The 16298-nt window shown below is 43.1% G+C and overlaps 1 protein-coding gene across 1 annotated transcript in view; it reads right to left on the reverse strand.

Moving 5' to 3' along the window:
- Positions 1-6596: 6596 nt before the first annotated feature.
- Positions 6597-16298, reverse strand: part of CDK5RAP2 (CDK5 regulatory subunit associated protein 2) — an 83406-nt gene continuing 73704 nt past the window's right edge. The window contains exons 34-39 of the mRNA XM_054393329.1: positions 15558-15641; positions 15179-15438; positions 12739-12885; positions 10615-10753; positions 7219-7265; positions 6597-6656 (exon numbers count right to left, since the gene is read on the reverse strand). Of these exons, the coding sequence (XP_054249304.1) occupies positions 6597-6656; positions 7219-7265; positions 10615-10753; positions 12739-12885; positions 15179-15438; positions 15558-15641 (737 nt within the window). The remainder of the gene's footprint in view (positions 6657-7218; positions 7266-10614; positions 10754-12738; positions 12886-15178; positions 15439-15557; positions 15642-16298) is intronic.

Below are 16298 nucleotides of genomic sequence, written 5' to 3' on the forward strand. Positions count from 1 at the left end.
CAGCTTGCGTCCATGGGTGACTGGGGGTCAGGCTCTGGCTGGCTGTCAGTCAGGATTTTGATGTCAGGAGAATTCTTTTTATGTTTATCTCTCCATATTGTCATTTCTGTTAGTTTGGAAGTGATGACAGAGTTCTTTTTTCCATCAAGTTCAGGAGTGTTTAAAATAAACCCTAAATGTAAAGAGGGAGCTTTCCCTTCTGCTCAGCTTCCCCAGACTGTGTGCTGTGTTCTGGGCTCCCAGATTGAAGAAGCCTACGGAACTGCTTGGGGGAGTACAGCAAAGGCTACAGAGATGGTAAGGGGACTAGAATGTCTCATGAAGAAAGGCTGAGGGACTTGGGGCTTTTGAGCCTTGAGAAGACTGAGGGGGGATCTTGTCAATGATTATAAATACTTAAAGGATGGGTGCCAGGAGGATGGGGCCAGGCTTTTCTCAGTGGTGCCCAGCAACGGGACATGAGGTAATGAACACAGAAGTTCCATCTAAACACGAGGAGGAGCTTCTTTACATTGAGGATGGTGGAGATACTGGAACAAGCTGCCCAGAGAGGTGGTGGAGTCTCCTTCTCTGGAGTCATTCGAAACCTGCCTGGATGCCATCCTGTGCAACATGCTCTAGGTGAGCCTGCTCTGGCAGGGGGGCTGGACTGGATGATTCCCACACCTTCCAACCCCTATCATTCTCTGTTTCTATGACACAGCTGAGGACAAGCAGTCTGCCCCATTCTCACAATAGCTCTTCCCCTCCCAGGAATCCCATGAACCCCCATCCTCTCCATCCTGGCAAACAGCATCCCACAAAGCCTCACCAGTCCCCCCCCCCCCCCACTAAATGGAACTGGCAGCTTGTGTGGAGATTGAAATGTCAGCCAAAGCTGCTGTGCTTTTGTTTCTAAACACCTGAATGCATTAGCATTGGTTTATTTTTAATACAACTAACTCCCTGTGGTGGTTTTTTTATTATTATTATTTTAATATTGTTCCTATTTGCCCACTTTACCAGAGGCAGCTTTATTTGGAAGCTTGTTCTTATGCTGTGCCTACAGTCCCTAGCTGTGCTGCCCTGACAGGGTGGCAGGGGCTGGCCAGCAAGCACCCAGGGTCTTGTGTGCGTGAATGCCCTGCTCTGCCCCAGCTGGCACTGACTATTTCCTTTATTCAGTGCTCCTGTGTGGCTGCACATGTGGCAGGGGGCCTAATGAGAAGGAAAAAGACTTTTCCTATTTATTTTTTCCTTAACCTCATCAAGCCTTCAGCATCCTGAAGGAGAGAGACCACAGCCTGCTGACTGCCTGCCAAAGGAGTGGAGATTTAAGGCCCCAGGTAAGGCTAACAGTCCCATGGGTCTCCCCTGACCTACACAAATGCCTGTTCCCAATCTACTCTTTGTTGTGTTTCAAATCACCTTGCACATAGAACCATTTAGGTTGGAAAAGACCTCCTAAGATCAAGCTCAAGCATTCTCTAACTCCACCAAGGCTGGTGCTAAACCATATTGCTCAGCACCCCATCTTTGCATTTTTTTTTTTTAAGCACCTCCATGGATGGGAATTGAACCATCTCCCTGTTCAAGTGTTTTAGAACCCTTTCAGTGAAGAAATTTCTTCTTGTGTCCAGTCTAAACCTCCCCTGGTGCAACTTGAGGCCATTTTTTCTTGTCCTGTCGCTTGTTACTAGGGAGAAAAGACCAACCTCACTACAACCTCCTCTCAGGTAGTTTGAATACACAATCAAAGCCTCCCTTTTTCATCCCTTCTCCTGCCACACAGGTCATCCAGACCTTCAGGAGAGGTGGAAATACTGAGAAATGCTACAGCTGTTTATTTCCAGGAGCTCACTGAACAAATGAGCCCCTCCTTTAATTTCATTTGCCTACACTTGCTTACTTTTCTTTCCTGTAATTATTTGTAAAGGAAAATTTAATTTTTGCTTAATGGCAACAAAGTTTAACGCTCCATGAGCTTTGTCTTCTGCAGCCCTCCATCTGGTAAGTGGTTTTCTGGTTTATTTTAATTATTTTTAAAGAAGCCCAGCAAACTGTGTGTGTTTAAGAGGCACTTCTCATTAAGATGAAATACTTTGATCTCGTAGGATCATCTGTTTCTAAAGAGATAATGATATAGTACATAGTTTAATGTATTTTTTTTTTCTCCCTCAGTCAACCAAATATCCACCTCAAATACTATGTCCAGTTCTGGTGTCCCTATCATAAGAAGGACACAGAGCTGTTGGAGCAAGTCTAGACGAAGGCCACAAAGATGATCCAAGGGCTGGAGTATCTCTGCTCTGAGGATAGGCTGAGGGAGCTGGGGTTGTTCAGCTGGGAGAAGACTCCAGGAGTGACCTTATAGCTGCCTTCCACTACCTGAAAGGATTCTACAGGAAAGCTGAAGAAGGTCTTTTCATAAGGGTGTCTAGCACGAAGACAAGGGGGAAATGGTTTTAAACTTAATCTTAGAAAGAATTTCTGCAGTACAAGGGTGGTGAGACTCTGGAGCAGGTTAGGGAGGTAGTAGGTAGGGGAGGTTGTGGATGCCTCTTCCCTAGGGCTGTTCAAGGCCAGGTTGGATGAGGTTTTGAGAAGCTGAGTCTAGTTGAAAGGGGGCCCTGCCTATTGGGGAGAGGTTGGAGTAGATGATCCTTCCCATCGAAGCCATTCTAGGATGTGCTCTGAACTGGGTGCAGCAATTGGTGCTGACAAGAAGGAAAAAGGGGGCAGGAGAAGAGCTTTGGAGAGGGCAGAATAGAGACCATGAAGAAACATGAAATCAGGTCAGGGAAAGGAAGCTGTTTATTTAATTCTTTATTTATTTATTGCTAAGTACAGATGGGGGGGGGGGGAGGGGGGGGAGAAGGCTGGGAGAAGACCAAGAGATGGGTATACTATATATAGGTGTACAGCTGTTTCCTTCAGGTGTTATAACTCAAAAACATAGGATGATTAATTTTGAGAGTTGAAATGTATAGCAGAGTCTGATTACATCTGAGTGTCTGTAATTTAGCTACTTAGTAAAATTAACTTGACGTTTTTACTGAGCTGAGGACAAAAATGTGTGAAGAGACTGAAGAACAAGTTTGCCTGCATGCTCCTCCCTTACCTCCCCCCCAAGTTTTCAATTTGCAAAGCTTATTTTTAACTTTTTCTGCTATCTTTCCTCTAACCCAGACAAAGAGGTTTGCCTCCCTCTGCTGTCAGCTACAGCCAAGGGCCTGTCCCGCTGGAGCATTCCTGTCCCTTGATGGACTGGAGGTGCAAGGAACGTGGCAGCCATAACTTGAGATGACAGGGCAAGCCTGTTGTGAATACTGTTACTAATATTCATATGTAATATTCATAAGAATATGTGATTTGTGTCAAAAGGTGAGTTAGGAGTGAAGTTCAAGGAGCTTGTTTTAAAAGATCGCAAGAGCCATTTTCGAAAAGCTCGAACTGGTTTCTAATCAGAGAGACCAAAGACAAAAGGGGTGCTGGCACTGCCTTGGAATGGGTGGATTTCAGATAAGAGACCTTAGGAACGGTGCATGTTGTGCTGGTTTGAGGCCAGACAGATCCTCTCTTGCCCCGAAAGGCACAATAGAATGAGACTCACACAAACGGATTGGAGAGTGATGGAAAGTTTAAATGGAAAAGCAATTGGTGAAGCTACAGAGAACTACAAACTACAAAGCATAGTGGCAAAGAGTATCCCAAAGTGTACAGAACCCCTCACAGAATTCCCAAAGGCTTCCCAATCTTTCCCTTCTTCCAACCTGAGGGTAAACCCAAACCCCCCAGGGCTCTTTCTTCCCCCTCCCACTGCTAGGCAAGTCTCAGGCTGGCCAGGTCTGAGACTGCCCCCCCCCTCCATTCTCCTCCTGGCATTAGGCCTAGACAGGCCTAAGAGGCCTTGAGGATACTCCCCCGGCATTACCCAATAAGAGAGAACATCTCCCAGGGGAGCAGAGAGGGAAGAAAGAGGAAGAGAATGACTCTGCCGATTGTTTTATAGGGCGCAGGATTTATGGGTAGAAATACGCCGTTTCCTGTGTCCACCCCTATTGGGTGGGCATCTGGGACACCAGAGGTGTATCTCATGCAGCAGTGGCAGGGGGCACCCAGCCTAAACTGCCACACATGTTTAAGGGGGAGGCCTCTCAGCAGACACTGTGACAAAGATGATTTAATCCTTTGATCTTATCCTCCTCCTGAGCACCCCAGAACATTCTGGGAACTCATTGTCATATCCCTGCCTTCTATTGAACATAAGCCTGTTTATGTAAATGAGAGAGCTATAGAAGAAGAAAAAAAAAAAGCTATTGCTGTGTTTTCGTCCCTTTTCTCAGCCCAGCACGCTGCTTTGCTTGCCTTGATTCCCAATAAAATTTTAAAACACCTTTTTTGGCTAGTGTATTTATGACAAAACCCATTCATGAAAGACTTGGAGATGGAGATCTCTAAGGCAGATGCCTCTCTCTCTCTCTCCCCGTCTCTGTCGCGCTCTCTCTCTCTCTCTCTCTCTCCCCCCGTCTCTGTCTCTCTCTCTCTCTCTCCCCGTCTCTGTCTCTCTCTCTCTCTCTCTCTCTCTCTCCCCCCGTCTGTCTCTCTCTCTCCCCGTCTCTCTCTCTCTCTCTCTCTCTCTCTCTCTCCCTCCCCGTCTCTCTCTCTCTCTCTCCCCGTCTCTGTCTCTCTCTCTCTCTCTCTCCCCCCGTCTGTCTCTCTCTCTCCCCGTCTCTCTCTCTCTCTCTCTCTCTCCCCGTCTCTCTCTCTCTCTCTCTCTCTCCCGTCTCTCTCTCTCTCCCCCCGTCTGTCTCTCTCTCTCTCCCCGTCTCTCTCTCTCTCTCTCTCTCTCTCTCTCTCCCCGTCTCTCTCTCTCTCTCTCTCTCTCTCTCCCCGTCTCTCTCTCTCTCCCCCTCTCCCCCTCTCCGTGTCTCTCTCCCCCCTCTCCCTCTCTCTCCCCCCGTCTCTCCCTGTCGTCTCTCTCTCCCTCTGTCTCTCTCTCTCTCTCTCTCCCCCTCTCTCGGTCGGTCTGGCGCTCCTGCTCTCTGTTGCTGTCTTGCTCGCGCTCTCGCGGTCTCTCCCGTGCTCTCTCACTCCCTCACGCTGTCTCTCGCTCGCGCTCCCTTGCGCTCTCTCTCGCTCGCGCTTGCTCACGCTCTCTCTCGCTCACGGTCTCTCTCTCGCTCGTGCTCCGTTGCGCTCTCTCGCTCGCGCTCCGTTGCGCACTCGCTCGCGCGCTCGCGGTCTGTCTCGCGCGCGCTCTCTCACACACTCTCGCTCGCGCTCTGTGTGTCTCTCTCTCCTGTCTCTCTCTTCCCCTCACTTTCCCGTACATGCTTGCTCGCGCTCCTTCTCCTGTCAGGCCACTCTCCCGTCCTCCCTCCTTCATGCCTTTCCTGCTCGCACCTGTTCCATACACACTAATTCGTTCCTCCCCCTATGTTCCGTGCTAATTCGTGCCTTTTTCCGTACACACTCGCACCTTTTCCGTGCGCGCTAATTCGCACCTTTCCCTTACGTGTTTGTACCTTTTCCTATACTATCTCTTTTCCTGCCTGAGCCCTTTTCTGTGCACGCTTTTGTGTCTTTTCTCCTTTACTCCCTCATGCCATAATGTGCCTCGCTGCCTCATTGCAGCTTAGCCAAACGAAACCCATAGATCAGTTCAAGACACCAAAAACCCTTGTAAAAGATTTATTTATATTGAAGAAAATGGTTTCAGAGATCATAAGAAAAACAATTTCAGCACTGTTGCCCATGTCCCTCAGGTGGCCTTCTGTCCTCCCTGCAGATCACAGTGCAAGTGTTGGATGACACAAATGTTTTGCCAGCAGCAAGCTATCTGTCACCTCTTCCTTACTGAAGGCTCGTTTCCACTCCCTAACTTAGCCATGACACCACTTCCACCATACTCACCAACACTGCCAGGAAGGGCTGAACTCAGGCCTGAAATGCCCTGGCCTCAGCTTCCCTGGTCAGTGATTGCTCCAAGGGCAATGTTTTTAACAAAACAACAAAATTTTGGAGATTATTTCCCAGTTCAAGGGTCTCAACTCTTTCCCGACGTCACATCAAGCTAAGTTTCTGACCGGGCAATAAGAAAGTTCAGGGTCAGGTAGCTTCAAGTGGAATCCTCAAAATGTTTAAAAAGCTTTTCAACACCAAACCTTTCTGACATGGCTACAAAACAAGGGAAACAAACAGAAATCTCTGTTTTTTAACCTACATTCTCTTAGTTTCCTTGCTACGGTTTGGAAGGTGGATCACATTCTTGGTTCATTCAGGACCTGTTTGCCTCCACCACCAAATAGTTTAATAACATCACAAGTACAAATATAAAATTTCAAATGAGCCAACTTTAAAAATCAAATCTGAATTGTTTTTCTTCAACACCTCTAGTACCATGTGTCTGTAATAAATATTAAAACCCATCTTTTACAGTACAGAAAACGTTAAATAAGTTATTTACCAAAAGATTTCTTTTTTGTCTTTTTTCTTTTCTATTTTTTTTTGTAAAAGAGCTGAACAAACGTGGGTTTTTTACAACAATAAATAGTAAGGCATGAAGAAGCAAACAGCAATCACAGGGCCTGTCTCTGTTAGTGGAACTTTCTCCTTCAGAGCATCCTTTTTTTGCTGGCATAGGAAGGTGATTTTTGATTCTCAGCTGGAGAGACCTGGTTAGAAAAGCAATAATCATTATTAATATTTTACAGTACTTCAACTGCAGCAATTTGTCCCTACCCCTGGGCCATAAAACTGCAAAAGGATCTGCAAACAGAAGCTTCTGTGTTCAGCAGATCTTCAAATTAAAGTGATAAGGCTTCTGTAAGCAGAAAGGCTTTTTGATGTCATCACTTTGTAACTCTGCTAGCAGCTGTGTGGGGAAGCATTCCAGAAGGCATTGCTGCAGAAGGTAAGGGAGAAGAGGTTCTCAGAAACCCCTCCCTGGAGATGTTTAAAGGCCAGCCTTGAGTGACCTGGTCTGCTGCAATGTGACCCTGCCCATGGCAGAGGGGCTGGAACCAGATGGTCTCCTCCTCCCTCAACCATTCTATGCATCTATGAAAATGTTAGAGGTTGCAGAATATTTATTGCACTAAACTGCTGTCTCCCCAACTTGATTAGGTAGCAAAGCTAAAGCAAGTCAAACTAATTCTGGAAGGTCCTACTGACAACAAGGCATAGTGCTCATGAGAATGTATCATGGAATTAAATGCAAGCAAAAATTTTACTTACCTCCAGGTTTCCTCTAGCCTTCTTTAAGACATCATGAGTTAAAGCCACTGGAAAGAAAGAGGAGATTAAAAAACTATATATAGAGACTTTGCAGCACTCTATTGTACTCCAGTATCTGTATTCAAGTCTTATGAGCCAACATGAACTACTGTATGAACTCATAGCTTCAGGCTAGGAAGTGACCTGGCAATCCCACACAGCTCTCTACCAACTCTGCATTTCTCACCAAAATCCAGACCTGTTGCTCCCTCTGGAGCCCTGTGCATTAGTTCAGGCTGAGGTAAAAACCTTCAGTTGCAAGAACACACGACAAAGGGGCAATGTTGTACAGGCAGAGTCAGGGAAGAGCAGTTGTCACCCAAGTTTGAAGTAGTGCCACCATGAGAATGCCATTTCCTATCCCTGGACTATGTCCTAACTAGCACACCATCTGCTCTTCAAATCTAAGCATTAGGGAAGGGGTTTTAAAGTTCAGTGCTACCTTACCAAGAACAATACACCTGAAAACATCCATCTCTCATCCCTACCTTTACCATCACAGACACGAACAGTCCCCTGAAATACCAATGACCTGGTTCCCTTGATCTAAAGTCATCCAAAGAAGACTTTGTTAGTTTTAGGGGAGATGGTACATGAGCTGACTACAATTTGATCTATTAGATGCCTGCTTGGGCTGGAGGAGTCAAAACCATGCAGTGGAGAGGTTACTGGGGACAATGGGCTGGGAAGAAGACACATGGCAAAAGAGGTCAGCCAGCTCCTCAAGTAGTTCAAGGACACAGCAACCTCTATAGGCTTAGGGGAAATCATGTCAGTAGCTTGCTCTAAAGGGTTCCAAGTTTCCTCTATTTATCCAGCTAGTCTGTCTGTGGGGACAGCATGAGACCTGTGAAGAGCAGAGGGGATGTTTCTAAACAAAACTGATATTTAGAAATGTCAGGTTAAATATGAGATTCTCTAATCTGTGTCAGCTCCATAACTGCTGAAAAAGACCATTCACAAGTACTAATTTAATATTCCAGTCTCAAAAATAAACAATTTAGCCATAATAAAGATTTTCCATTACAATAATAGGAACCCAACAACTCCAAGGGTATAGCTGTCATGAGATAATTATACCTTTGGCAGATTACTGCAATTTGGCACTGCATTGTTACATGTTCAGAGGTTCAGATGAGGTTGGAAGCACTGAGTTATCTCACCAGAGAAAGCAGTCAGAAGACTCTCAGCCATAAGAACATTCCAGTCTCTACATTTAAGAATGCTCAGCTAAATAACAGAGGGAACCTAGCTACCCCCAGTGGAGAGGCCAGCTAACAGGATGCTTGGAGAATGAAGGCAGGCAAGGTCACCTATTGTGATGCCTTTGCTTTCTTACTAGCAAGAAGAGAAAGGAAGAAATAACAAAATCACCCTAACCGAAGTCCAGCAGCTTCTTATGATCCATCAGTTTTGTTGTATGCTTGGTCAGGGATTTGTTTACAGATGCAATTTAGAAACATTTCTGAAATTGCTCTTTAAGGCAAAGGTAACTTGACATCCATAATTCCCATAATTAATGAAACTCACAGACAATCATATCCAAGTCTTTGTGGCTCAGAGTGCTCTCTGCTCAAAGAGCTCTGCTAGTAAATTCACTTCACTTGGCAGACTAGACTTTCCTAAATCAAAAATATTCAATTCAGTACACAAAGAGAATTTAGAGGATATGACACTAACAGCAAAGCTGCTGCTAGCCAGGTGGTACTTTGCATGAAGGAGAATTCAGAAAATGCTGGCTTCGTTGGATTAGGACCTAGTTCAGCTGAGGCTGAATGCTCTGAAAAGGAAGGAGCCAAATAAAGGGAAGATGCACTGTTTTCTTTTTGAAAGTATAGGTGCGTGGAGCAGCTGTGGGGATAATGTTTTGGCCATGAGGGTATAATCTCTGTTGATTTATACTTGGCCCAGCCCTACTGAGGTTGCCTGGTAAGTGAGATGCCACTGGAACTAGGAACAGACTGAACTAAACCAGTAAATCTACCCCAGGATATTATTCAGACAGAATAACTTTTATTTTTATTTGATGACCCCAAACTGAGCTACCTAACTTTAAAACCTGAACAAAACATGTATTTGGATTCAATGTGAGTATCCTGTCCATGCTTTAATACAATAATTCTGACAGAAGTGACCAAAACTCAGCCTATAAATGCTTAAAAGAAAGAATAATCACCTGCAGGCAGCATACACATGTACCTTAGAAAAATTACAGGCTATGGAGCAAAATAATATTTATTCCTCTATATTGCATTTAAATGCCTTGAGTAACTTACAGCTATTTTCCTAACTCTGAAGTAAAACATTTTACAGTCTGGATGAATTGCTGATAACACAAGTGTCATTCCAGCATAGACTAATGAGTCATTTAGTCCTGCCTCTTCAGAGAAGATAAGAAAATTCAGTCCTCCTCCCAAAACACACATATAGCCATAGCATGAAGGTAAAGAAGTTAGCTCCATTCAAAGCTCTTCTGATGAGTGATTAAACTCTAAAGCAGAAGAGATGGATCTCTTCAAACAGACACCTGGCTTAGTACAGCTACAACACAGCCCATGTCCCACTTGTTTTCATCTTTCAAAAATCATTTTCTAGATCAGGCTCCTGAGGGTAAAATATCATTTCACAGCATGTCTAATTTTCCTTTAAAAAAAATTACTCCTAGTAAGCTTTTGTTACACTTGCTCTGAGCCTTATGTTCTCCTGTACTTTTCAGCCTGGTGTACAAGCACTGACAGATCTTTGCTGCTGCTCTGTCTTTCCCCAGAATTCATCTCTCTGTTTAGTACCACAGACAGGCACCCCAGCAAAGCTAAAAAGCCTAATTCCATGTTTATCAAGACTAAGGCAAAAATGACTGTCTTCAGAAGGACAATGTCAAACCTTTAGCTGGAAATCTACAGCAACAGCATCTTTCCCTCTGTCACAAACTGTTGTAGGATAAAAAGCTTGGGCAGTGGTAGTACCTGAACTTAAATAACTTGAGTAATTAGTGGCAATTAGTGGCAGTTGCATGGACTAACATGATCGGTGGGTTGTGCAAAACCACAAACTGCTGCCCTTTCTATGGTATTCTATGCAGCCCTTTGTAGTTGGATAACTTCTTCCCATTTGAACAAGGCTCCATCAGTTCAGTACAGTCTGAACCTCTTGATTTGATCTGGCCTAGATGATGCCTAGAGGTCCCTTCCAACCCCTAGCATTCTGAATTGCTTGTCCCTAACAACTGAGAGTGCACAAGGGAACACCAACCAGAGCAACTACAAAAGAACAGGCCCCTGTATTCATTCTGTTGTTTCCCCAATTTTAGAGGTAACCATAGAAACAAGAACCACCCGTACTAAAGCATCCACTTACACTGGTCAATGATGATTTTCTCCATGTTTTCCTTGAGCTGGTTTGTGGAGTGCAAACGTTTCACTGTGCTGTGTAACTTCTTCTCTTGCTCAGACAATTTCTTACGTAATCTAAATATTTCTACTTTCATTCCCTCATCCTAAATGGAGAGAAGAAGAAATCAAATTAAAGTACTCTATAAAAGCATGGTAGATTTTGGGAATTGCTAAATACTTTTGTACAAGAGCCCTCAAGCTTCCTTAGAGCATGAATGACTTAAAGGAGTGAAGCATCACTGAATGCCTGTCCTTCCACATACACATCCCCAATTCCATGACATCTGCCAAGAGACAGCGACAACCGTTGGCTGGCTTTTAGCACAATTCATTTTTCTGCTAGTCTGAGAAAGTCTGAAGACCAGTGCCTATTTCTGTTTTCAAAGTCCCATTCCTCTCCTTTTGTATTTTTCCCCCTCAAGCAGAAAACACAAGGCAGGCCAGTGTTACGGGATCAGCTAGTATCCTGTCTGCCAGGTTCAGAACTTCCAACTTCCTCTTCCAATGTTTTCTTAATAGCAGATGCTGCTTTATCAAAGGGCTAAAACACATCATGCAAATGCATGGAACAGAAGCATTATTTAAGGTTCAGCTTTCACCACCAACACAAACTAACTTATGGTTAGTATCTTTTAAAACAGGACTATGAGTAGCCCTGGCTGTCTGCTGCTGTCACTGATCTAGATCCTCATGCACACTCAAGCTTCTAACATTTTCCCTGTTTTGTGCCACTTGTTAAACACCAGCATCTTCTGAAATTTGCCCCTAGCATTTGGCTCTTCAGAAGAGCTGATTACTCGATTCCTTTGGGGCTGAAGAGAAGGCACTGAACGCTCAGAATCTTTTGGAATTAAGCTTCAAGAGACATTCTCTCATATACTGCATTTAAGACATCAGCAGCAATCAAATGTCCTTAAGATCTCAGGATGCTGGATAATGAATTCAAGAAAGAATTCTCTTGGACTCTAATTAAGTTCAGTCCTGGAAACTCAGATCCCACACATTGAGGTGAGACTTTGAAAAGTGACTGATCCATCTCAAGAAGGTTTAGATCATACTGATCTAAGTCAGTAAACATTAAATGCATCACATACACTGAAAGCTGTGTGGCAGGGGGAAGAGTATGTTCAAAAACTGTGATCCAGGCCAGCATATAGCTTTCTATATAAAATATACACATGGAAAAAAAAAACAAACACAAATGTAGATTCTTGTCAAGACATCCCAAACAGGGACCTGAATCATCACTGAAGTGTATTAGACAGCACAGTTCACTCCTACTGCTTTTGTGATTTCACACATTAAAGGATACTAGAAAATAACAAAAATGTTACTAAAATTATACATAAAATGTTTACTCTTCCTAAAGTTGTTTGTTTGGTTTTTCCCTAGCAATATTCTGCTTCCCTTAAGAAACACAAAAACCTCAGTGAAAACACTTTAGGTTTATTTTAAAGGCAGAGTTTGAAACAGCTTCTTTACTGAGTGGTGGTATTATGACAGTATAGATAATTCATTCCTCATTCAGTTTACTTCCATTCATTTGCAAAGCGCAATCCTTTTGAGTTAAGATGTTATAAAACTTGTCTCAGGGTTTTGTCACACTTAAAAACACATCCTATTTTACAGCTTAGGCAGCAAAACTCTAAAAGGAAAACGTGGCTCAGATTACATCAAAGATTCTGAAGGTTCTGTTGCTGCCAGTATATACATAGTAAAATTGAATTTGGTTCTATAACAGGGAGCCCAAATGTTTTCTCATTGAATGTTGAAACGTTTGCCACCTGCCTAGGCTTCCTGAATTCATGTACCAGGGTTGCAGAGTACATCTTTGATCTGAAATGCTGTGTAAATAAACACCCTGGTATACAATACAAGCAGGATAGAAAGGCAGCACACCTTCAGCCTTAGCTTTCAGTGATGACAACCAACTAAACCCCTGTGTTCAGAGACTGGGCACCCTGGTTTCATGATTTCCAAAACATTGTCCCAAATGACATGCTCCTAAGTGGTGCATCTTCCAACAGTTAAAAAAAGCCCAGAAAAACTAAAGCAACCCCCAACCTCCCCAAATGAACCACAGTAGTACCTGAGTGCCATGAGTGGTATCGTGTACAGCTTTCAGTGGAAGGGAAACTCTCCAGAGGAGTTTCAGTAACCGTGCAGCCTCCTCCAAAATCTGTTGCACCGTGTGAGTACTTGTGGAGAATCCATGCAGTGATGCCTGGTCTGGTACCTATATGAGGGGATTAGGGACATGGTGTATTTTCTGCTTAAAGCATTATGAAAATGTCATTTTAATTAATGGTTTAAATCAAGTTGCTACGATTTCCTATTGAAGATGATGCACACAGCCCTTGTGTGCCACAGAAGCTAATTTGTTAGTTTACAAAGACTGCTGAATTATGCATTATCTGAGAATTTCAGGGAGGGAAGGGATTTATCCTTATCAATAACCATGATTAATAATAGATTATATTTACTGGATTTGCTGTGCCACATGGTAATCGTTGGCAATTCTCCTCTTGCCCCATTTGCATTTCGTGTCATGTTATTTGAAAGTCAAATGATACAGACATCAGTTTAAGCAATATAGATGTTTCTTCCTTAGCAGACCTTTTAAACTGTTCTATTTAATGCTAAAATAACTATCAGGACACACATAAAATGTTTTCCTCTGCTGACAGATGAGAAAAAAAATCAAATGGAAGAAATTGCATAAATGTGAAATAAAGGAGGCAAAGAATGCAAGGGGAGCAAATGAATTACCAAAGCCATGGTGATACAGACTGGGGAAGGGTAATGAAAGAAAAGCATTCACAGTTCCTGCCCCATGCAGCACATCACTTATTTAGCATCGTTATCTAACCAGAATCCTCCTGTCACATAAAATATCCCATTTGCTAAGCAGTCTGAAGCTTCAGTGATGTAAAGCTTGATAGGAAACTGCAAATTGTGGAACTTACTGCTTTTATCTTTACACCAACAAAACAAGTTAAAAAACTTAGAGAGAGATTACTTTTCCAGTCATGATCAGTACCTTAACTAGGTCATTTGAAAATATATGATACTTCAGAGAGTCTTAAGTGTCATTCTGACATCATTTGACTGTGTGAGCACACATGTGAGAGCACAAAAAGAATTTCAGAATTGTTGAAGACTGCATCTTCAAGAGCTTTAGTAATTATAACCAGAAAAATACAGGGCACTAATTTATCCATGCAGTTAAGACCTCCTCATTTTGAAAGGGCAGTGAGTGGGTTTTTTTACAATATTTAAATTATCATACAATCACAGGAGTGAAAAGGACCTTCATTAATCACCCAGTTTACTTCTCTACTCCAGGGCAGAAAAGCATTACATGTAATTTTTCAAACATTCACATAATTTGTTTTCAAAGTGCTTCCAGTAACAGTGTCTCTGAGCTGCCTCCATGCCAGTGTTTCATTTTTTTTTTCCCCCAACACTGGCACACTGTTTTAAAAGCCTGATCCAAGTCTTCCCTATTGAGGTTTAAGTCTTTTAGCTCCTTATTAGTTGCCACAGACATGTGCAGATTGTTCCTTGCCTTTTGTTGAAGTTTGCAGGTAGATTTGTCTTATTCATCCACCCCAAAGATGCTACCATTAACTGTATCAAGATATTAATAATATTAAATAGGGAAAACACTACTTGTTCTCCTGATTCTGGAGGAAAAGGATGGACCTCATTCAATACAGGGCAAACATTTTATTACTTGAAGAATTCTTATCTTTAAAAGCACAGCAAGGCCACCATCCTTTGGTATCACTGTGTGACCCATGATGCAGAAAGGATGACACACTCTCTTAGACAACAATATTTGATCATTAATGAGATATTCAAGTTTCTAGACTAGCTGCTGCTATTGCTGAAGCTTTCAACTGATATGAGAAAATGGAAAAATATTAAAAAGCTTCCCTAATATGAACCAGCCCTCATTAGCATGTATCAATCATTAATGAACAGTTATCACCAGCTGTTATTAAAGGGCAGAATACAAGCAAGTGGGGAACTTTATCAGCTGGATATCAGATGTCATCTAGCTGTCTCATACGTCCTGGGTTCATCCCCAAGCCTTTGTTACATGAAAATCTCCTTAATTATTTTTAGCCTTAGGTTACTGATACACACCCATAGTTCAAGCCCTTTCTAAAGCATTTTAGAATTGTATCTGGGGTTTTTTGTTGTTGTTTTGGTTTGGCTCTTTTACCATTTCCAGTGTGACAATCATCAATTTCCACAGCATAAGCAAGTAGTTTCATCTCATTCCAAATCACAAGCAAAAGTGAGATTGCTTATTAAAGGACCAGAATTAACTACCTTAGCTGTAGCCTCATTAGCCCAGAGCCACAAATAGGTGCCTGGACTGTTAACTTTGAGATGTCCTGACAGAGTTACTCAGTTAATGGTGCCTGCTGCACTATTAACCCAGCTCTTTGCTTTTGTAAGCTATACATTTTGCACCTCTAGGCAAAATGCTCCATCCTTTAACAGCTTTCACTGTTTACCTTCATTCCAGGCTCCTGCAGTTTCGTACCAGTGACCTCTCTTAAAGAAACCTCCATTTCTGCTAAAACCTGTTGTCCTTCTGCAATCTGTTTCCTCAGAGCATTATAATCCTCGATCAAGCCAAGAACGTGGCGCCCGTTTTTGTCTGCCCACATGCGGTGCCCAGGCACGAGTCGAGGGGTACAAGCTGTACTGGAAGATGAAGTGCTGCTGCAGTGTGAAGTGCTGTCTACATCGTCTTTAGAGGCTGAGTGCATACCTGGGGCAGAAAAACAGGGGGGTTTATCCTTCCATTACAACTCAGTGACACTAGAGTTCTCTTAAACATCAAGTCTGGGAGCCTGCCAGCACACCCAAGTAAGACGCTTTCATATGTACCTGGTTTTGCAAGTGAAGTGCAATGTCCATGCCTCTGCAGCTCACAAAGGTTTCTGCTGGCAGCAGGGCAGTTGCAAAGATTTTCTGTATTTAAAAACAAGACAAGGAAGAGGATATCAGTAGAAGTTAACCAGCATTTAAACCCCCCCCACAACTTCCTAGCGCTGCTTCTGTTCCTTCTTTTTCCTGATGTTGCACTTGGACTCAAGAAGAAGGGGAACACAGGTCATCTTCTTGAACCATGCCATGCATCTTCCAGTATTTACCTACAATGATTTTTTTTTTTTTTAGCACCTATCCAAAGGTCTAAGTGTCTCCCAAAAATCAACTCAATCAGAAAATCTAAAACACATCCTTAATCAACAAAATTAAATTAGACATTAGGAGGAAATTCTTCCCCGTGAGGGTGGTGAAACACTAGAACAGGTTGCCCAGAAAAGTTAAGGAAATTCCAAGCCTGGAAATGTTCAAAGCCAGGTTAGATGGGGCTTTGAGCAAACTGTTCTAGTGGAATATGTCTCTGTCCATGCAGGGGAGTTAGAACTAGATATCTTTAAGGTTTAACCCAAACCATTCTACGATTCTGTGATGAAATGTAAGCTTCCCACTAACTCCACAAGAAGTGTGCCACCCTCCAGAGCTACACCACCAGATCTATATTCCCCCTTCTTCCCATCCTCAAAATTCCCTAAGAGCCTATGAGTAAACAGTAACCACAGTACATCTAAAAAGCTAACAAAT

This window comes from Indicator indicator, chromosome 28, assembly GCF_027791375.1.
Source record: "Indicator indicator isolate 239-I01 chromosome 28, UM_Iind_1.1, whole genome shotgun sequence".
NCBI lineage: Eukaryota > Metazoa > Chordata > Aves > Piciformes > Indicatoridae > Indicator > Indicator indicator.